The sequence below is a fragment of the Phaenicophaeus curvirostris genome, chromosome 2 (genome assembly GCF_032191515.1).
Source record: "Phaenicophaeus curvirostris isolate KB17595 chromosome 2, BPBGC_Pcur_1.0, whole genome shotgun sequence".
NCBI classification, from domain to species: domain Eukaryota; kingdom Metazoa; phylum Chordata; class Aves; order Cuculiformes; family Cuculidae; genus Phaenicophaeus; species Phaenicophaeus curvirostris.
In genome coordinates, this window is record NC_091393.1 from 269,274 (window position 1) to 292,887 (window position 23,614).

General features: G+C 42.4%; 1 protein-coding gene across 3 annotated transcripts in view; it reads right to left on the bottom strand.

Moving 5' to 3' along the window:
• Nucleotides 1-23,614, bottom strand: part of LOC138717585 (sine oculis-binding protein homolog) — a 120,809-nt gene that overhangs the window by 32,037 nt on the left and 65,158 nt on the right. For 2 of the 3 annotated variants that reach the window (XM_069851112.1, XM_069851114.1), the window contains exon 5: nucleotides 19,467-19,562. The exons of the other annotated variant lie outside the window; for it this stretch is intronic. In XM_069851112.1, the coding sequence (XP_069707213.1) occupies nucleotides 19,467-19,562 (96 nt within the window). The remainder of the gene's footprint in view (nucleotides 1-19,466; nucleotides 19,563-23,614) is intronic. 3 annotated transcript variants of the gene reach the window in all.

The following is a 23,614-nucleotide window of genomic DNA, read 5'->3' on the forward strand; positions in this document are numbered from 1 at the left end:
GGCTAGGTAGAGATGTGTACACAATTGCACACTTGTACACATTTAGTTATATGAAATAATACACAGAATAACTTGTTGCAGGATGCAAAATAGCAGTGGGGGAAAAGGAAGACAAAATGAAGTACAGAATTAAGTACAGCATATTTACTAGTAGACATGACTAAAAATATTGACTGTTCTTCACATCTGCCAGGCACATTTATCACCCTGTGGTATAGGAAGGGAGATGATAGGGAAGTGGGGACATGCCAGCTAACCTCAGGCACTTGTCCAAGCACAACAAGAGATCTGAGGTATGTGCGAGGGTTGAAATTCCATTATAAGTTTTAAATTATTAAACACTACATGTTTGGAAGCTCATTCCTTCCTATTACTTTTTAAATAATTAATCTGTATTTACATCTATTGAACTTCATGGAGCTATACACATAACAAATTTGAGTCAAGTTGTAGCAGAGAGATTTTTTCCTGTCTGACAGGAAAATGTTTCTTACAAATGTTTCTTGTTGTATACAGTAACTTCAGCTATGAGGGATCAGTCAAAAACTAAATCCAAGCTACATGCTGTACATCACAGGCACATGTATAAGGGGTTTTCTATCAAATTATTCACAAGTAATCAAAACACTAAGAGAAACTGTAAATCCCCAGAGGAAAAAAATGTGCTTCTAACATTTTAGAATAGCGAGAAGAGATTCGAGTTGGAAGAGAGTAAACCAAAAAACTGCATGTCTTTTTCCTGTTGAACATACTCATTATGTTCAAGTTAATGCTATTAGTTCCATGTAACCCACAGCAAATTTTGATAAAAACCCCACATTCCTGCAACTGAAAATACATACCTCAAAGCCTAGAATAATAGATATAATAGAGTAACAGAACGTAGAGCAGCAAAAATAGTCTTCATCTAGAGTGCTTGTCTTCCTACAACACATTATTTCCCTCTATTTACTTCTGGTTCAAGCTGAACAAGCTGTTAAATACCCAGTAGGTTTCACCTAACTGGAACTACACGTGATACACCAAAGTGAATAACCAACACTGTTCAAACGGGCCCTTGAAACTGTAGCTCTGCCCTGGGAAATGAATTTGTAGCAACGGCATCAGGATTACATGTTTATTGTACACGTGATTTCCAGCTCAAGTTAGCTTCTGTTTACGAGTAAGCAGATATATATGCATTCACTTATGCACTTCTGGACGGCATTCCTACAAATTCAGTCTGAAAGCCCAACTAAGTTATTTCCTTTTCAAACAGCATTACTACTAATAGAGATGCTGCTGGCCAAACAGTTCTTTCAATTATAATAAGTGGAGCAAAACTGCCTTCAAACTGAGATCCCAGTTACACCTGCACAGTTATTCTGCAAGTTAATTATATTGCACAGGGGTAAATATTGAGGTAATGCGCTCTTCAGAGTCCCCATAATGGCAGAAGACCTATTAGGGAGAGAAGAAAGAAACTAACTTGACTTTCAAATCCCAGGCTGGCTTTGCAAGGAATGGAGCAAAAATATCTGTACCTGTAGGTGAAACAGCGGTGTGTTAAGAGATCACGGAAAGCCAGTGTCACTTTGCAGGGGAATGGTTCACTGAAAAAAATTCTTGCAATGTTCTTATTTTGTAATTGTTATTAAAAAATAAAACCAAGGAAACCTAAATCAGGGGCAGGCATTGGATCCAATAACGACAACTCTCTTGTTTGCTCCTTTGACCCGTGCAGCTCTAATTCAGAGTCCTGAGGACAGAAGCTGCATATTTCTGAAAGGCCAAAGACAAACAGGGCTGCAGAAGAAGGGACCACAAGGTCAGGTTTCAGTGAAAGCCAGGCTTGCATGCCAGGCATGGAGATCAAGGACTGACTAACTCAAAGCACAGGAAGAATCAGCGCTTCAGATGTCAGCTGTTTCAAGGATTACAGGCCCTCCTGTTTCTGGTGTCAAGGTAATAATCAGAGCAGTGGATGCGTGAGGCTCCTTGCAGTGACGGCTGAATGTGCAGCCCTCGATTTGGATTCAGTTTGGGGGATTTTGTTTCTTTTTTAGACAAAGCCAACAGCACCAAGTATTCATATTTCAGGACTGGTTTAAGGATCAAACTCCATCTTACTTAATAAAAAGATGAATAAGATTCAAAGCAGAAAATTATATGGGAGCTTCATGTACAGTAGGTGGAGAGGCAGGATACTGTGACTTTTTATCAAAGGTAGTCATTTAGAGACTGCTGCTAATGACAGCTTCTTAAAAATGCTCCCCCTCCCCCCTTCCCATAGTCATGTTTTCACATAAATCCTGATTTTGGCGTATTACTTTATTGTGGACACATCTTTTGTGTACTGGATGGCTTATGCAAATTAACCAAATGTCCTATAAATTAGTCTTGAAATGCCTGGGATAATGAACTGCTTGCATGGTGAGCAGTGCACAGTATTCAAAGAAGGATTCTTCACAGGGTGAGAGAGCAGGAGAACGTTACAGATGTGCCCAGGTTGTACAAGGAGGTGCGATGCTCCACTGGCATCTTGCTCCTCACCCTGAAAGGCAACACTGTCTGACTAGAACTGAAAGATGCAATGCTGGGGCATACCTAAAAACTTAAAAACACAGTAATTATCTAGTAGTCAGACAATGCATTCCTAGCTGCTGAAGCTCAAGCCTGCAGATCACCTTAGGAGATTTGGCCAACACATTTAAATTGGTTGCAAGACGGATTTTCTTCCCTGCATAATTTGGATTTTCACTGAAGGCTTTTTGACCTATATTATGTATGCGAACGGTGTTACATTCAGTGGTTTTTTTGGAGATGTGCACTTGCCTACCAAAAGTCATACCTCCCTTGTGTTCCTTACCTCAGATGGAAAATGCTTCAAAACTATACTCCCAGCTGTATTTTTAAAAAAATCGCTTTATGCCAGCTGCCATTTTCTTACGAGGTGTAGTTTAAGAGCAAGCTTTATGTACAAAGGACTCGTTCTCTACTCATGACTCAGGCAGTGCTGTCTGAGGTGCATGAGGTAAATGATAATAAATCAGACGACAAATCAAAAATATACCGCTTGCTTTTGGTAATTGGCATTCCACCTCTAATAATTACATCCATATTGGATTTGTGTGCAGGCACCTTCATTTGCAATATCACAATAATTCAATAGCATTAGCACTGAGAAGCAGATATGTGAGGGAGAAAGTGCCATTACCATTACTTGGCAACAATGATAGCCTTAAAGATGCCTTTACCTTGCATTCCTTTATTTCATTATTGTCACAGAACTAAAGTGGGGAGGCGAGGGAAAGAGGATGGACAAGAGGGATGAAAACTGGAGATGCGTTTTACAAATGCGATGACTCCCTTGCCTGGGATACTTCTTTGTTTGCTATTCATAGATAGCATAGGAAGCTCCTCAAAGCACAAAAGACTGCTATGCAAACAGTAATAAAGCTGACTCTCTGCTATCAGTGTTGTTAGGACAGGGTGAGCAGTTCGGCCAGCTGCTTGAAGCTTTGCAGTGATCACGGCTATTCTGATTCGGAAGTGTTTTATCGCAGCTGACAAACATGTAGACAAAAAGGATGAAATAAAGGTGAAGCAAGCAGAAGGAATTCATCGTCTCAATTCCACATGAGATTCAGAAGGGCAATCGTGCCCATTTTATGCAAGGGGAGTAGGGAAAAAGAGAGATAAAGTGACTTGCCCTGGGTCATGGGGAATATCTGTAACAGAGCTGAGGAGTTACCAGACGTCTCATTAAGGCCTCGTCTAATACCAGGCATCGAGGAAACCTTCCTCCTAGGAAACTCAGGGCTTATATTCAGAGTCACAAACCACCCAGCCTGGTTGTACTAAGAAATCAAGCTGTGAACAGCAACAGAGTTTTAGAGGGCAAGAATCACATTTAGTAATACCTGGGCATCACAACATTTAGGGAACAGGACTTTCTATAGCTAACAGCACCAAGGAGCCAAAGACTACAGGAGCTTCGAAAGCAAGTAGGGACATAAAAATATGTGATGTAACTTATTGTGGATCTGGGGAAAGAAGATAGTTAAACTGAGAGAAGGGAAAGATAGTAATGGAGCAAGAGAGATAGTGAGAAGGAGAAGAGAGACCAAAGGAAAAGTTGCAAGGAGCAGAAAACCAAAACCAAGGGACAAAGATGATTTAAAATGGAAGAATAGCAGATACGCTTAGGTGACAACAGCTCAGCTGGAGTGCCTCAGGGATGATCCCTGCCTCACTGCAGCTTTCAACAAACACGCACCAGCTTGTGTGAATTCTGGATGGAGGAGCAGGATTGTGCTGGGGACAGCCGCAAGACAAGCAGCCCAAGGAGACAGGCTCCTGGCACAAGGGTATGAAGGCAGGTGAGGCGCAGCAGCCATGCCCCCAAGTGCTCCACTCTCCCTGCTCAGCATCTGCAGTGAGGGTAATGTTAGTAGCAGCTGTTTCAATAATGTTTTAAACCTTCCTGCCCTCCTTTTCAGAGCTCCAGTATGTAGATTCAAATCCCTGGGTATTCACAAGCAATTATTTTCTAATGATGCCAGAAGCAAAGCTTCCAGTCCTATAGCTTCAAAAAACCCTGCCCAGCCATGCTTTGCTGACCTTTTCAACACCTAAATATATACGAGATACCTAAATACAATAATTGGCTAAGTATAATGCTGGTGTGAGCCAGAGGCCTTTTACGAGAGGTGACACAAGCCCAATCTAAGCAGGAAAGAAACTGCAGGAACTCCATCCTTGCTGGTTTGCCCCCTGTGTTCAAAAGCTTCTCTGTTGCTTGCTCCTCTCCTGATTTTCTGTGATTATATTCATGTGCATCCCAGTGTTAGGTTTCACAGTAGATGTTCTTAGCTGTACAAACTGTGCTAAGTGAGCTTACCAGAATGGCAATATCGTGCAGGAGAGAGTACTTTTGCAAGGGCAGCCCCAAATTCCTCTTTTCGATTGTTGCACGGAGACAGCCTACCATGCTGTATAAAATATAAATGTTTGTGGCCTTGCAGATAAGCTAGATAGACAGCCAATCCATCATCATGACTCCACATCACCACCTCGGTGAAAGGATAAGGAGCAAAGCTGATGGCTTCTGCACAACAAACAAACAAGCAAGCACAGAGACAGTGTTTGCTCATTTCAATGTGCAAAGCTGACTTGTTTAAATATGAATATGTTGCTTATAGCCAAATTATAGTGACAGCAGCCCTGTGGCATCTATCACTGTTTGCACTTTTGCTAAAAATACTCACATTGTCTCTTTATTTTTTTAGATGCCACATCTGCAGGTAGTTTTCACTTCTCTCACCCCATCTCTACCCGTTACCATTTCCTCCACCCTCCAGGGTATATCACGCTCAAGAAAACACTGAAGGTTCACATGTTGTCACAAGAACCTGAAATCACCTCCCTGTCCTGACCAAAAGTCTGTGCCCTTTTCTCTCTCCTTTCCTCACTCTCTCTGCTTATTGGCAGTGGTGCCAGGCACAGCTTCAAAGTGCCCCCAGCGCCTGCACTGAAGAGTGAGTTTGTCTAAAAGGGAGCACACACTCTAGAGACTGTGGTTTGTCTCAGACCAGGTCGTGATAACGGCTGCTTCTCCATTTACAGAATAGTGAGCAATTTTCTCCCCCACCCCGAAAGCCTACAGCACGCTACTGATACACGTTAGAATCAAAGCACTGGTTGGAGTAACTGGGAGATCTTTTCCATTTCTGGCTTTTCACAGCATATATACTCAGATGAAACACTTGTCTCAAATTCAGGGTGACCTGCTCTGAGTCAGGCTCCTCCCAGAGCTCAAACAGGCACTGTGTTTACAGCCATGAAAAGGAGCAAATCCCACCCAGAAAACAAGCAGCAGTGAGAAAACTCACTCTGTGAAATCTCAACACTTCCGATGCCTTCCAAGTGCTGCAATCCAGGTAGATCTTTTAAGACAGTGCTATGCAGAGTTCCTGGAGGATCAACAAGGTCCGGGCTATTTTGGATTTACCATCTTTGCAGTTTTCTGACCCTCTTGGCTCAGGGAGGTCCCCATGCCTGCAGCAGCTCATACCTCTGGCATGGGCACTTGCATTCATGCAGACGGATTTTGGTGCAGCACCAGGGCTTTGCACACTAGGGATGTGGTACCTCCACAGCACTCCTGTTGTGGCACCGCACTGTGGTACCGATATTCAATAAGTGACTCTGAAAATAAGAGGCTCCCCAGGCCACACAGCATTTTGCTACCTCATCACCTAGGGACAGCCAGCCAGCACAGACCATGAACTGCAGCACTTATCAGTTTGCGGAAATTCAAAAGTGACATTTCCACTTCTGCTCACAACGTATCTGCACTAGTGACAATCCTCAGTGTTTTACAGACAAGCTATTTTCCCCATCATGTTAATCAGATTTGCTTTCAGCAGGTGTTTCTAACAGCACAGGGGGGAAACTGGTCCAAACTCATCTACGTGATGACTCCTCCCTGCAGTCACACTGACTCAGTTGAGCTGGAGGCAAACAGTGGTGGGATTATAGTAAATTTGATGGAGGCAAGCACGGCCGGCTTTCCAAGTATTGCAAGGTACTGCAGCTCACCCAAGCAGCTTGCTGTGGTCTACTCAGTCCCCATCTCCTGGCTAGGTGCTGAGCTGGCCACAGAGGGACAGCAGCTCAGGGACACCGAAGGGACACATCTCACCAGGAAGGCAGTGGAGAGAAAAGCTCTCTGCTCCTGGAGAGAAAGAAGCCACCACTTCTTCCACTGCTGCTGAGTGGTGACTTAGTGCAGCTGAGAGGTCCTTGAGGAACGATTTTGATAACCAGTGTGGGCAAATATCTTCATTTATATGGGGTTGTGTCAGCAGGCAGGCCCTCTGGTTATTTCCTTTCACCGATCTTCAGCTAATCTGGTGTGAACTTTGGACAGCTTTCACTCATCCAGACCTTGTCTGTGCCTCGCTCCTGGGGAGACTTTTAGCCCTAGTTTGTGGCTGGAGGAAGAGACCTAAAGCTGGACTGCTGGACTGTGCAAGCACATCAGCTACAACTCCTCATTAAATCCGTGCAGCCTGGCGACAAAGAAGGATGACAGCATAGAGCCCTATGGCAATGCACCAAGCACACCTGCTGGGGAGAAAAGCACAGCCTCCTGCAATCTCTCAGAAAGGAAGATATAGGATACACATAAGATAAGACCAGACACACTTCCCAGGCCCTGCACTACGCCTGTGCATGTAAGGGTATGTGTGCACCGGCCGAGGACACTGTTCCTCCCCAGGCATATGCTCTGGCAGGGGCACCGCATGCTGCAGGCTTTTCTCATGGCATTCCATGTTACAATTTAAATGTGAATACTGAAGGATCTGGTGGTTTACATGAGATATAGTCAAAGATATTTATTAATACAATGTGAACAATAACTGGCAAGAGAAGCACTTACCATTTTTCTCTACTTAGTCAGTCTCTTAGCTCTTTTAGTTTCCAGCATCCTTTAGCCTGTCTCCCTTGGTGCTGGGCCAGCTGTAACAGGATTCACCAGCACCATGCCCTAGCACTGCCTTCTGGCATTACATAAACCTACATTTGGGCCCGATTCTCACCCACTTTGATGCTCCTTTGCACTACTCCAACAGCAGAAAGGAGCCTACATGCACGCCACCTTTTGAGACTTCTTTCCATTGCCAAAGTGATATAAGAGCAGTCCCATTTCAAGTCAGAATCTGGCCCTTTGCTTAATGTGTTTAATAAATAAAGCTGCTGTTTGAATCTCAAGACAGAGACAGGGTTGGTAACCTAGAGTGAGCACCAAGTGCTTTCTTCCCTTGGCAGTTGGGAATCCACATTGTTAGAAAGTGGAAATGTATTTTGTGCATTAGCTTCCTAACCACAAAAAAAGTCTCTCAGAAAGTGACTAGTTCCCCATCTTAACTAAGGAGACATTAATTTCAGTGGCATGTGCAGCAATGTTCATTCAGGACAGGCCACAGGTGGGCAATTATTCCTCTGCCTGTCTAGAAGCACGTTTATTCCTCATAATAAAAAGTATTAGTACAACATAGAGTTTATTGCTCAATTAAGAAAGTGACATGCAAAGAGTTACAGCCTCTTGTGGAAAATACAGCTAGAAACTAATTTTTGCAGCTGAATGAAATACCACCCTCCTCCCCATCAGACACACAAAACCTACGCAACTCAAGAGCCAACCGGCAGGTATTTTAGGATGAATATTTAACTAGCCTGTACAACCAAATATTGTATTGTATATTAAAGCTCTGGACTACAGGTGCATTCCTTTCTCTGTTTAAAACATTTTTAATTGATCATTCAGGTACTGATCAAAAAGAAAAATAAGCACAGGACTGAATGTTGGTCCCAAGCATAAACAAAGCTGTGCCTTGAGCAGAATCTGACAACATTGTGCACATGCACACTTTGATCATTGCTCTGCTTGCTTCAGTTACTAAATGCATTGCCTGGGCAGTCAAATTGTTTTTAAAAAGTAAATCTCGGAACCTGTTTTCTCTTATTGTTTCTGATAATAATTCATAATAAATTAATTTCTCTGCAAATACCGAGGATGCTGTTGTTAGCTATTTGGAGTATAACACAACATTAAATAATAGATATTGCTTTGCACTTCTAACATTTTAATCTCAATCTCAAACTGCATGCAAAGGCAATTAAATAACAGCATCCCCATTTCGAAGCTGGAGACCAGACATCTAAACACAAAGTCAGCGGATACCTAACTTCAAGCACAGAAGCAGCCAGTCCCCCTGCTTGAACTGAATGGCTCTACATGCAAGCTTAGACATATGAAGAAATACACAGTTTAGCTGATGACTGTAAATGTGTGGTGTCATATCTACTTAATAAACAGACATAGGCACAGCTAAACATGGTTTAACCAATCCTACATTAGCACCTAATTACTTTGAGTAAATCACTCTCTAGAAGTGCTTGCCTTCCTCTGTTAACTATCAATGGGACCTAGAAAGAGAGTCCAGCCCAGATGTCATATACTAAGATGTTAGTTAGGCACATGAATTGAACCATGTCCTAAAACAGAGTGCTGTGGAAGTGGGAAGAAATGTGGCACAGGCAAAAACCAGACTGAAACATCCATTGCCTCGTTGTGAGTGCAACTGAGAGCATCTGACCACCTGAATCCCACAGGAGTGCTAAACTGAGGGGTATCAATCACAGGGAGGCATGCATGGTCCTTAAAAATTGAGAAGTATCTTCTGGCATGATGAAGGTTTCACTGAAGTTGTTAGTGCTAATTTGGTGCAAGGTGTACAGCATGGAAATAATTCAGATTACTATAAGCAAAATAGACCCTGCCTGTAAAGAAAGCTGTGCTCAAGAAATTGCTGCATGTTAATCTGCATGTACACTCACCTGAAAGACCTCAGTCTGCAAAGGAAAGCATTAACAATAAAGTGTGTAGGGACACTTCTTCCCAGAGAGAGAGACAAGAGCACATCAAAATCACACTATGTAAGACAATATTTATAAAAATGTTGACAGTTATCAACCCCGATTTGACTTAAAAAGCCATCAAAAGCTCACTTCTGCAGAGCATTTTTGGACCTTTTAGCTGACTAAATCACCAATTTAGAATCTGTCAGACTTCGTTATGCAGACTAAGTGTCCTTCCATGGTTTCATTTGTCATGCATTAATATGAGAGCATTGGTGATTGTATCCTCTCAAACAACTAAAGCCTTTCTGCCATTACATAGTAAATTTTGTTCTTTCTAGCATTTGGAAAAAAACCTCAACACAACAGCAACACGGCTTAGTTGCTATGCAAACACTTAGAGCCACTGCATAGGGATCAGTTCCACAGTTTGGTTTGTTTCAAACCAAGCCAGGCAAATTATGCATGGATGTGATCTGATGAGGTTTTCCTGCTTGCCAGTTTCTCTCATCTACGGGTGAAGGGTGGGCTCACTCCAGACCCTATGCAATCCCAATGCACTTTCCAGCTTGATGCCTGGTGCAGTTACAATAATCAGTACCAACAGGCAGATTTATTATGAATACTGGTAGGAATCTTTTTTCTCTCTCATTGACTAGATGTGACTCAAAAAGTTAATGGTAATTGCTCTCATCTTCATTTAGCAATGAGAGAGAGAGAGAAATGGGAGCAATTTGCAGATCTGAGAACAGGTCATTACAGGTGTGTTATATTAGTGTATTCATGAGCCCCCTGGGACAGCCATGCTGCGATATCCAATAACTTTCTTAATGTGTAATTACACACCATTGGACTATAATTGATTAATTGAAAAGAGAATGTAGGCAGATGCTAGGCCAAGGCTGCTGCTGCTCATTAAATGAATATGTCCTTGCTTCTTTTTAATAAGTTAAGTGGACTACTCAAAAGCAATTAAGTGAGAACTCAAATTCATTAGATTTTAAGTAATTATTGGTATTAACTTCTACAATAAAATGCAGGATTTATATTTTGGAGGGTTTTTTCCCATCCCAAAAGCAATATCTCAGCATCACTACCGAGATGTAAAAACAGCGTCTGCTACAGACAGCCACAAGATATGCACTCCTTGCAGACAGATTTTCTTCAGTGATACCTGTGTGACATGAATCTGCCTCCTTGGAATGTCATTCCTGGAAGCTCTGCACAGTCCTACAGATTCCCAAAGAGAGGAGGCCACATGCTCAATATTCCAGAGCAACCCCAAGCTTCCATGCAGTCCAGCTGAAAGGTGGTCGGGCTCTTTTCAACCCTCCTCCCCATCGGCTGGATCTTAACTCTGAGAAATAAACGAGCACGGGCTCCTGGTTTTCAAAATCTTACCAACTTACCACTATATGTTGGCTCTTAAAAAGATCAGTGCCTTCAAACTCTCTTCTATTTTTAATGAGAGGTCAATGCATGCAGCAAGATATGGCATAAACCAACTGCACTGTTACAGAAAGTCATGCTGGTCTACATCACCATCTCTTCAGACCTGACAAAAACCATTCTCATTAACACTCTGCATGAGCAAAAGCCAGGGTCAGAGGGACCAGAGCACCAGGGGACCAAAGCTAGTTGTCTGCCCTGACACTGCTGCTCCAGGTATGGCTGTGGCACGATGCGGAGCAAGGGATGACTCCTTCCAGGTAGCTGCCAGGATGCCCCACCTGATATTTTCCCCAAGCCCTACTGAATCACCTGCATCTCCTGCACAGACCCCAAGGAGAAAATATTTATAGCTCAGGGTGACGACTTTGGAAATTTTTTTTCCAATTTATGTGGAAGGAAATCCGATGAATTTTATTGCACTGCACTTCACTTCCTTTGGAACAAGGCATATCTTTATTCTTTAATGTTCCATAAAAACTGTCTGAATTTTATTTAAATGGGTTATGAATGCCAGTTTCATAAAGCAAAGCCACGACTCCCAACTGGTTTTCTTTCCAAGGGATACAAACATGCTTTTTTTTTTTCAGTTTTATAGAGGTTTGATGGCTAAAAATGTTTTTCAGGCATTTTTTGTTTAAAATTTATTAAAATTGTTCTTTAAAAGTAGCCTGCTAAAAATGCAGTTTCAGCTAACAGTTTCTGAATTTTGTACTTGTCTAAATTCCCCATCAATAAAAACATTAGTATTTTTTAAAAATCATTTTTGGAAAAGCAATTTTTCCATGAAAACATGTTTAATATGAAAATTATAACTTCGGTAAACACATCAAATGAGGAAAGCAAGAGTTGAAAATAGAGGAATACAACACAGCATTGCAATGAGGAGAATTTAACGTTGGAGAAATTATTCAGAGGTCACCAGTAACTGCACATTTATTAATAAAAATTTTAATGCTTGTTCTTAGGAGGAAGATGACAGAATTGGAGCTGTAATGAGGTTTTAATTATTTTCCTTTTTAACAAATGCATTCTGCTTCTCTTTTGAAATAATAATAACCGTGATGTTAAAAACTAGAAAACATGCCTCCTTCTGAGGAAAGGCAGGCTTGTGTTCACAAAGTGTCAACTGTCACATCCTAAAATAATGCTCATGTATTGGTATGAAAGCAAATGCTAAACTAGAGACACCAGGGTGAAGTTGCTTGCTATTTCTAGCATACCCGAGGCAAGTGCTGCGGGAAAGGGGATATGACTTGCTCTCAGCTCTGAGAGGCCAAACACCCACCATCAGTAGTCATGGTCATTCCCAGATCTGACCCATTCCCGTTGCTCATCTTCCCATGCTGCCCAACCCTCTCGCTGTCACACCTTTTATTTCATCTCTTCTGCTGAATTGTCTGCCTTAATTAGGTTCACTGGACCAAAAAGGCGGAGATTATGCAGATCTACCAGGGGTACCGATCTCCTTGTGCGTGAAGCCACACCCCTGGCCATGAGGGAGCTTCGTTCCTTTTATCCCCATCTCCTTCTCTTCTCCTCTGCTCCCCTTGCTCCTGGGGATTTTATAGCTTGTGTTTATGTATCCCTTGGAACTGACAGAGACACCCTCTTTGCTGTTCTCAAGAGTTAATGGTGCTCCCCTGCCACCTCTTTAACGTTGTAGGTCACGGTCACTCACTAACCCCGAGTATAAAAGGAGTGAGGTTTGGGTTTTATTTCCAGTAGAGGTGTTATCTCAGATTTGCTGTGACAGGGTTGTGTTTTCTGCAAGCTCCTACACCTGGTCTCTGATTGCAGCCTTCAGCTTAAATGTTATTAACAAAGATCATGTTTGCTATACTTAAAATTAGCTGTTAGCTGGCCTACAGCAATTTTTGACCAGAGAAGGGGAAGATGTCTCAAAGCAGCCATTTGCCTTTTCTTATCTACAGAATACAGGGTGTCATTCAGAGCCCACTTAAAGGGAAGGATCTTATTGATTTCACTGGGTTTTGGATCAGAGGTTGTGGGGTCCTAAACATGGTGTGAGTCAAGAAAAAAGAAGCACATTTCTTTATCAAGATGGTGGTACAGAATGAAGGAAGGGAAACAGAAGGCCTGAAGGACCAAGGAAATCTCTTGAGACCCCCAGGAAGGCGTGCTGTGCCTGCAGGAATAGGACCCAAACCTCCCAGGTCCAGCCCATGCTGCTGTAATGCAAGCAATGGCCTTCACTTCTGTTATAGAGTAGAAAAACATTTAATTAAAAAGCAGGGCAAGAAGGACACAGCCCATGCGCCGGGCAAGACAGTGAACACATTTGTTCGAAAAACAGTAAATAGATATGTGTAGACAGGCATAGAGCCTATCATTTCCTGGGGACAGCATATTGCAGGGCGGCTGGCAGGCTGCAGCTCTGTATTTGGTCTGGCGTTACGCTGGCGAGATGCCTATCGGGGTGCAGTTGCTGCACCAGCCAGTGCCCTGCAGGTGCCTACATCAGTGCCCACCTTGCAGGGTCAGCCAGGGCTGTTGGAGTTCTCCTCTCCTCCCAGGGACTGCAAATTTGACTGTTACCTAAGCAGTGCACTTTTTCAGTGTGTTTGCCCAGTGTCTGTGGACTTCAACAGTCTTTAGGAGTGTGCATTAGGTGAATACCACACGTCTTTCATTCAGCCTGGCAACAATTAAGAACCAAAAAGAACTACAATAATTTTCCCTGGTTTGTAGCCCTTGCTTAAAAAGAAACCGAATAAAAGGTTTTTTGGTGGGGTTTTAGGGTAATTCTTTCTTAAATATTCTGCTATAAATCATGAACAATTTCAATTTTGAAAATGAAACATTACAGGCGATTAGTCTACAATATGACCTAAGCCTCACTGCTATTTCAGTCTTAAGAAAGGTTGAATTTCATGTGGCCAAGATTACTGAGGTTTTAAGAACATCAGCATCAATTCACTGCTACAATTGCTTTGCTCAATACTTTTGTTCCAGAGCCGTAACTACCATTCTGACAGCTTTCTGTGCCTGATCCAAAGTCCCTGAAACCAATGGTGGGCTCGCCGCCGGCTGTTGTGGGTTTTACATGACCATTTCCCTAAATCACTGCCTGCACCACAGTGCAGCTGATGGAGCAGTATTGGTTGCTCTTGGACTGTGGTGGCAAACTGAGCAAGAAACTGATGAAATCCATCAGTAAACCACCAAAAAATAGCACTAGCAGTGAGACACAGCAAACGTCAAGCGGTGCTGCAACAGCAGTAGACAATGCTGTGGGGTTTAGACTCTTGGCAGGCCTAGGTACCAGTCCCTATGACCTGGAGTTCTGCGAGGTGTCACAGCTCTCACCTCCCTCTCTCCTGGGCAGCAGTCCCACCCCAGCTTTCTGGATGAAACCTCTGTGCACCCCAAACCCTAGACCAGGATGAAAGAAGTGCTCTCCCTCTCCTTCTATCAGTTTGTACCTAACAGTGAAAGAAAAGCCAGGGAGAGCTACAAGTGAAAGAGCCTTTGCTTTCTCTCTCTTCTCTGCTAAGAATAAGGAGGCAGCATGGGAGACAAAAAAGGTGGAGAGGCAAGAGAGGGGATGAGCAAAGCTATCTCTTGCTAATCAAGTCCTCTTTTGAGGGCACTGTGATTATAAATGGACTGACACATATTTTCTTTCAATATTGAAACACCAACAGGGAGCAGTTTTGATTGATGCTGTGGCACAGAAAATAAGCCAGGTACCTTAAAAAAACAATTCAAATCTCATTTTCTGAAACCAAAACTCTCACGGCCTTTAAAGGATACCGATAGACAAATTTACATTTAACTTAACTACAACTACAAAACCTACTGGCCTTATCTGATCACAAACATTCTCAGTGCTTTTTAAAATTGTCTTGTAGGTACGCAATCTTTCCCACATTCCAGTACCACAATGCTGCAGTTAACCTGCCTGCATCCTTACTGCCCTGCCTGGATACCCCACATGTGCCATGCTCCTTGTCTCTGCCTCTGGGGCTGGAACAGCAAAGCAAAGCAATATGAATTCAAACTAAGCATCAGCTGTGTATCTCTGACTCCTCTCAGCCTTGCTATAGCCTCCCCAAAGGCCTTCTGCTTGTAGGAGAAAGTTTCTGCATTTCAGCTTTCAGTTGTAGATGTGTTTTCAGAGCTTTCTCTGCTTTTCTTAGTGATTAAGGATAAATAGCCATAGGTGAGTTTGAATTTTGTGTCTTCTACACAACAGCTTCCAAGCATTAAGACTCCCTTCTAATTCATTGCATACCGGAGTCAAGAATTTATCCTCCCAGAGCAGAATTACTATGAGCAGACTTTTTTACTTCAAAGAGAAAAAGATCATAATTTTCCTGCAGGAAAATCATGGAACACAGCTGGGTGTGGGACTGGAAACAATTTTTTTTCCAGAATGTTTATGTTTTGTTTCATTATTTGTTTGCTTTACATATAATCCCATAGCAGTAGGTGGTACTCTGATCATCTCCATAAACAAATGATCTGGAAAGAAACCTGGTGTTTAATTTCCTTAACCCATCAAATCCTCTTTTGCTCATACAGCTGCACGCCAATCTGAAACCTTGACTCAATATTCTGGGTAACTGGTGAGGGGGTGGGGAAGGATGAACTGTTGGTTTTTCTTTCCCACTTTTGTTCAAAGGCATCCAAGCATAGCTCTTCCTACCCTGACTAGCCTGGATAGATGCCAGATGGATTTTTCCTTTCTCTAGGCAATGGCTCAGGAATTTCAGCCATCTAGAGCCAGGGCTGTGGGCTTTTCACTGGCCTTTTCACTCTAGCCTACCCTTTCTCCACAGTTAATCCCATCTCTCTCCCACATCCACTATTATCTGGAATGTATTGCTCCTTGACAATCAGCTTCCAGAGAACTAAATTCTGCCTTTTCCTTCTGGAAACAAAGAGATGCGCCTGAAAGGAAAGCTTCCAGCCACTCATGGAATAAGAAATTAAAATCCTGAGGCAGCGTCAATGTGAGAAGAATGGACAGCCGGTCAAGACATGATGCTGGGCTGGCTCTTTAAAAATAAATACGTTTTATGTACTTCCCAGTATTTATTGTGGGTAGCTAAACTTAAGAAAACATGATTCTCAAAAATACTGTGAAGTTCACAAAGAAAATTCAGTGTCCTCATTGACTAAAGTATCTTAATCAGTTTGTTTTCTATAACAAATGCCATGAAACACAACATTAAATATCTGGATTTAATGCTGGAAATTAACACCCTACCCTAATCCTGTAACTGCATAACAGCTTTATACACCAACCAAAATCTTACATTGACACTGCTTCTTTTGTGTCCAGACTCTTCTCAGTGTCCAGACGCTGCTCTGGACATCAGAAATTTTTTTTTCACAAAAAGGGTCATTAGGCACTGGCAGAGGCTGCCCAGGGAGGTGGTTGAGTCACCATCCCTGGAGGTGTTTAAAAGACAGGTGGATGAGGCGCTCAGGGGCACAGTTTAGTGGTTAACAGGAATGGTTGGACTCGATGATCCTGGAGGTCTTTTACAACCTAGTGATTCTGTGATTCTTCACATGCAGAACTATCCGAAGGGGAAGTTTCTTTTGCCTGAATCATATCTCTTTCTTCCTCCTATTTCCTATCAAGCTCTCCCTCAAAAACAACCAAAAAAACAATGAATAGCTCACTAATCAAAACTTCTCTTTGGTTGAGGAGTAAGCAATGAAGAAAGCATAAAATTTGTAATACTGTACATTACTATGCTTTCAATTCCCTCCAAATACTGAGGAGTTAAAATCCACCATGTGCGCCTGTGACCTCAGATGTTAAGATTCAGCTGGTGTAGAAGGGCTTTTGTGGGAAAGTCCTGGCACACAGATCCAGCAACAGCGCCCCAGACCCTGGATCCCACCCAGCAGCACCTCCCAAGCACAAGCATTTCCCAAACAGAGGAGCTTGTGCTTGCTGGAACAAACCTTCCTGGAAAATGGTAGCCAAACCCTAAAGCAAAGAAAGCACTCTTGAGCTGAAACCTCCAATTTCACCTGACAAGCTATTACAGTACTTACTCTCAAATGCACTGAGAAAATGCCATGGGTTTCCTGATTCTCAAAAGCATAAACAAGTTTCGCTTTCACTTAAAAAATTTCAGTCTTCACTCAGCCAACATCTGACTGAGAGTCTGACTCTGAGTACGGTTTTATCATTGGGAAAATATTTTCCTAGCAGAAGCAAGCTGCCCCCACTCCTCTCTTGCATTTTCCCCCCCTCTTCCCTTCCAAGGAGACAATTCCTTGCACAAACATAGGAATACTGACTATTTTACGAAAATGATGCTGTATATATGGCCATTTCCTGTAAAATTCACTTTACTCTCAAGCATATTTTAACATAGCATTGTTTCCAAATAAAGTAAAAATACAGAAAGAAAACCATTGCTTCTCTGCAAAGCACATAGCTTCTTCAACAAATAACAACACCACTTCCCTCCCCACCAAAGCCTAGGCCCAGCATTGTATTTTCACTGAAAGTTCCTAAAAGACATCTTTAAATATAGCAGAGGTACATATTCATGATTTATCTACTTTTTTTTCAATACAAATTGAGTACAAATTACATCCCTGCCACTTTTGTTTCTAATAGAACAGGAAAAATAAAACTATGACAAATTGCTTTTATTACTTCCTTAAACAAGAACTGAAACTTGTCCAAAAAAGCATAAGAAAGACTAACTTGGATGATTTGAGCTTTTGCCAGGTACAGAAGTGACATAATAGAGCAAAAACTTAAATGCATATTCATAGAGGAATAATTAACTGGGCTTTAAAAGAATGCTGGATTTTAATAGCACAAAGAGGGTTAATTAGTTCATTGATAGCTTGCACTAAAAATAAAGCAGATTTTCAATTGAAATAATACATGACTTATTTTATGTCATGCTGTTGCCCAACTCTAGTCCTGAACTCCTCTGACACCAAGAAGCCTCATTGATTTCAAGGGCTTCTTGATATGTTGTGATGGTTCATCAGGAGTGATTTGACCAGTGGCACAGTAATTAAGCATGGCCTTGAAGAAAGAGTTTCACTTCTTTGGCACAAGGATTGTGACTGCACTGGGAAATAGCTTGTTGTGTTTGTCTGGTTTCCTCCCCTCAGAACATAATCCTGCTGCCCCTGAGACCAACAAGAACTTTGCAAGGGGCTTAAGAGTAAACAAGGTCAGTTCTTAAGGTTTACATTGCTTTTTGCTGGTAAGAATTATACTGCGAACTCGCTGACCCTTTCGAGTGACACCTATGGCTCTAAGAAGTGTTGTCATTACCTAACCAAGGGGTTGGCTCAGCACAGGAGATGCTTGGGGGTAGGTGGCTCTATAAGCCCAGTAGTGAGGCCAAAATGTTTTGTGGTCTGGCCAGTGCCAGGGCTGCTACCCTCCACTCTAGGCTTCTCTGATCAACTGATTTACTATGAAGGCCAATTTCAGCACTGGGTTCCATCAGCTCATCTGCTCAATTTCACTGGATGTTGCACTTGGGACACTAAGATTAGCATTTAGCCCTGTACCCTCTACAAGGAAGGCAGATATGGGTTTTAATGCAGAGGAAACGCAGCTTGTTCATCCACTGCCACTCTCGCTTCTGTAGTTATATGGAGGAAAAAAAGTGGTGTCGTTTCAAAATACAACCCTGTGTTCCAGCTCTCCACAAATATTTCCATTTAGCCAAACGATACATTTTACTGAAGTGTGGCTGAGAAGAAAGGTGAATGCAAGGGAGAGATCTATCATCTAAAACTCCCTTTTCAAAAGCCATGCGTGAATCTTTCTTAAATGTATTACAACTCTTTCTCTGTTTACTTTAGACAAACAGAAAAATTCATTGTGGAACACTCATTTTCGCTAGCTAATTGAGAACATTAGGTCCCAACAGATTCATTTAATAGAAATATAATAGGCATTCCTGCTTGCTTTTAATCTTGCCTAGCTGCAAATGCTAAAATGAACAGCGAATTAACCCTGCCTTGGAACGGAGATCCTTTCACAGCTGATAACATCTCTCTTCTGGCTTGTAAACACTTCAGGCTCCCTGTACGTGCTTTCCTGGCTTTTGATTTTTCTGGAGAGGAGAGGAAAGGAGAGGAGAAAGGAGAGGAGAGAGGAGAGGAGAGGAGAAAGGAGAGGTGGGGAAAGGACGCATCTGCTTGCATGCAGCTAGGAAGGGATAGAATAGTGAGCTGTAAAGGGCGTACTGCAGAATGAAACACAGCACTGCTGCCCAAAACCAAGGCAGAGTTAAAAAGTGGATGGGAGAGTGAGTTTTGAGGTGCCTCGAGGGGAGGGGAGGGGTCCTTTCCATGCATCACCAGCCACTGCCTGTACAGCTCTCCCTGATTTACCGCGCGAGACTAGGTAGTACGATCAGGCCATTCACATGCTGTCATCAACTATATGAGATTTTTCAAGCAATTTGAGATGTTAAATTGTTCATGGATAGCAAAACTAGCATCAGAACACTAAACAGACAAAAAAAAGCACTATCATATTTCATAATGTATGTCATAATGAACAAAAGCCTTTAAAAAAACTGTTTTCACTGTGCTAAAGTAACAATCTAGACTTGTTGTAAGTATGTTATTCTTACAAGTAGTTCGCAGTTATTCTTGAAGGCAAGTCTTGGAGTTTCCTTAGCATAGTGCTGCTGGGGAAAATTTTCAGCATGTCCATCTTCATCTCTAGCCTGAAGGGAAATATAATGGCCTATTTAGGGACTTACAAATAATGGAAGGAAAAAAAATAGCTAAAAGCATAACAGCTCAGATCATTAAGACAGACGGGAATCCCAAAATACAACATTATTTAAAAGTTTGTTTAAATACGCAGTACATCTTTTAGATACGAGAACTTGGGATGCTGTTTTCTTACACAGCTTAGGTTGAACATGCAAATTCATTGCACTGTAAATAATTAGAACAACAAAAGACAAATCCAAAATGAAATATTTGAGCTGGAAACTGTGAGTAACTCAGGGTTTCAATTTACTCCATTGCATTTTTCAGGATTACATCACATATGTACTCAATTAAACTTTCTGACATGCTTAAGCAATCCCTATATATTGCACATTTATTTTCAGTTTAACAGCAAGGCCAAAAAAAATAAATAAGCTTATATATTCGTAATTTTCATATAATAGTATTATAGATAAATGAATTTCCTCTCCATGTTTAAGTGAAGCTTTGAAAGGAGCAATCACCTAGAGAGAACAATGATCCTTCAGTCAAATGCGGTCAAAATATTTAATGATGAAGACACATTAAAAGTTACCAGTTATTTGGAACTACACTGTTAATTAAGAAAGCTGAAGTTTCAATGGAGACATTACCAGAGCCCATTAGCAATCCTGCTTGCACATAGTATTTTTCCCTTCTCATCGGCAGTGTTTTCTGCTTTTGAGTTAAAGCAAAAAGGAGAAGCAGGTGAAAGGAGGAGTGTCAGCAATACACTCATTACACTGTTCATTTGGGTGACACTTGCACTCCGTTCCGCTCCATCTCATCTGATCCCTGACTGTTCGCTCTCTCCCTCTCGCAGCCTCCCGAAATTCACAGCTGAGCTGTCTCCCTCACATATGGCTTGCATATAATTATGTACATTCCATTTTACACTGCATTAAAATGATGAGCTCCTGGCTCCCTGCCAACCTATTTAAATCAGCCCCTGCCCAAAGAAGCCAGGGAGAGGAGGAGAGCAGAGGGGGGGTGACAGGGGGCGGGGGACGAAGGGAGTGGGAGAAGGAGACGGGGTGAGGAGTGGGTAGTCCTGCTCCCCGTCTCTCCAGCTGCCCTGCGTCCCTCCTGTACGTGGGGTGCAGGGGTCCAGGGATGCCTGGGCGCAAAACACGCGCATCTCAGCGGCTGCGGCAATGCTGGCACATGGCTCCCCCTTCGCGTGGCGTGAACTGCCTGTCGTCGTGTGTCACACTCCCGGCACCCAGGCTTTTTCAGTGTTGGCATTTATGAAAGATATTTACACCTTGTAGGCTCTACGGCTTGTTTGCCTTCAAATAGGCTTCTGCCTGTCCCCAGGGAAACGGGGTGGGAAAGGGGGGCTGCCGATTAACAGCACTGGGGACTTTTAGGAAAATGTGCACCTCATTGAAAGCACATGGAGTTCAGCGAGCGTCAACCTGGGCCTCTGCTTCTCTGCCACAGGGTGTGAACAAACTCTGCTCAACAGAAAAAACTATTTTTTAAGTGTAAGGTTTGTCCAAAATGTTTTAGTACCTACAGCTGATGATTATTACAAGAAGCAGGAAGTGGGAAATGTGTTTTATTTTGTACGCTTCATAGCAGTTTATAGGTATTTTCCTTCACTGCCCTCAAGAGCTGCAGGGTGGAAAATGCTTAAAATTTTTCCTTCAAACCACAAGGAAGAGGCAGAGCATGCCTGAGCACCTGAAATCACTATTATATTGACAAAGGTTTAAATGTATTCTTCTAATTATTAGTTTGAAACTGAAACCTTGCCCACACAGTAAACCTACCTCCCATGCTGTCTGGAACACAAAGTCCAAATTTGACCATGTTGGTTCTTTTTTTTTAAAAAAAATCTTATTTTGAAAACAAACTTTGTCCTTTCTTCTTCAATATGGAGAAGCAATATGGGCAACTCACTGAAGCCCTTCCAGGTCATCTAGAAGACAAGTGGGGGGTGAATGCCTCAAAAATGCCTTGCACAAACAGAAACAGACCTGTCAGCTTGGGATCACAGGTGCCAACAGGAATGCTCAGTGACAGCGAACTGGTGAGACGTTGCGTGGGACACAGGTGTTATGTAGGGCTCTGAATGCTATCAGTGCCCCCAGACCCTTGAAACTGTATCTTGGCACTATTCTAGACATCAGGCACGTGATGGCTGGCACATTGTAACCTGCCAGTGACCCTGAAGTATTATCTCAGTGCACGCACACACCTTGTAAAATGAAATGGATATCAGGGTGTTTGTGCTGCGGGTGTCAAAATATAGAGACAAACCCTACCGACCTTGACCCGCTTACCAAAATTGCCAGTTATACAAAAGCTATTCACTCCTGCTGATGGCAACATGCCCCCCTTCACTGATCCAAATCTTATTTTATTTAATTTTGGATGTCTCCCAAAAATTCCTAGTCTCAAAACCAGTTTAGCTACATAATGCTATCATTTACTTGAGCAGCAAAAGTAAACCTAGCTCAGCTAACTGCTTTCTATTGTAAAAATTACCTGTTCTCAGCAGTCACGGCTAATTCTTCAATTGCTTTACATGAATTCATTACTACCATCTTCCAATTATAAATAATTTGCAAAAGGAAGCACTCTTACAACATTCGGCACTGTTCTAAGCATACTAAAAATATGGCTCAGAGTTTATCTTGCCACGGCAATACTGTGATATGCCTGTATCTACACTGACTTACTCTCAATCATTGCCGCACACCAGTAAGCTACTGCCTCAGCTCCCCAGCATCTCGACCTCACTCACAGCAGGCTGGTTATCTACACCTTCTCCATCAGGCCTGACTGCCAAGGGATGTTTTTCACCTGCTACTGTTTAAGCAGAAGCAACTTCAAAAAAAAAAACCAAGCCAAACCTGTTAAGTCTCTGGGTTTTTTAAATGCTTTTAAACTGCTAAAATTGTTATAGAAATACTCTCATCAAAAAACAATGTATGTCCAAGTGTGAGATGCAATGGATTGCATATGTGGAACATAAGGTAGAACTGCTCTCACAGCACATTTTCTTCCAGAACAAAAAAGGCTCCAGCTCCTGTTCTGAGGCCTGGGACCATGGCGAGCCCCGCTAGTTTTATCAGCATAAAACTGCTGCAACTTCACTGTGGCAGCACCTCTCCTGGGATTTACTGAATCTCCTAATTCAATAGCCTCTGCTGGCAGGTAGCCACTTTCCTGTCAGCTGCATGGGATCCGAGAGCGAAACCTGCCCCGCGCCGGTCCATCGGACGATGGGCTGGATACGACAAAACCAGTAGTACTTCACTGCCCTGGCTACTCCTGGAGAATAGAGCATGTTACCCAAGGAGCAGTGTTGGCAAGGAAGATCTTGCAAGGAAAATGCAGTCGACTTGGTGTAGCTGGCTTGGCTACAAGTAAGGTCAGCCTGATGACGGGTTGCATGGGAAATCGTGGCCTTTAATTACAGCTTAGATATAAAGAAGCCCTTCTTAACGATAGGTACAGAGAGCAATGGAGCAGATTGCCTAAGGAGACTGTCAAAGCCCCATCACTGGAGTTTTTTAGGAGCAGATTAGGCAAACATCTGTCAGGAATGACATGCTCAGAGTAGCTCCTGACATTGGGGAAGCTGGGCAGATGAAAATATCTCCTTTCCCAGGTCCCTTTCCTCTCTGCTTTCTACCACTGAGCTTTGAAGGAAAATGACAGGAGAGTAAGGAAAAAAAATGAAGAAAAAGAACCGAAAAAAGGATCTGAAAGGACCTCTCTGAAAAAAATGACAGCATTTGATGTTCAGAGATATGAATACTCATTAATAAGTGGTTGATGACGACTACCTTTGGCTTCACAAACTGTGTTATCTGTTCATAAGCCAGTCAGCCTACCTTTGTGAAAGATGCCAATAGTTTGGAAACAGACTGTATAAGTCAACATTCCTTTTTTTAACAAGATGGAGGAATAACATTCTACATCAAAATTTACTCCTCTCCAAACTGCATGGATATTTGTTTCTTCTTATTCTCAGAGAAAAATTATCTTTATCCAGACACAGGATTTC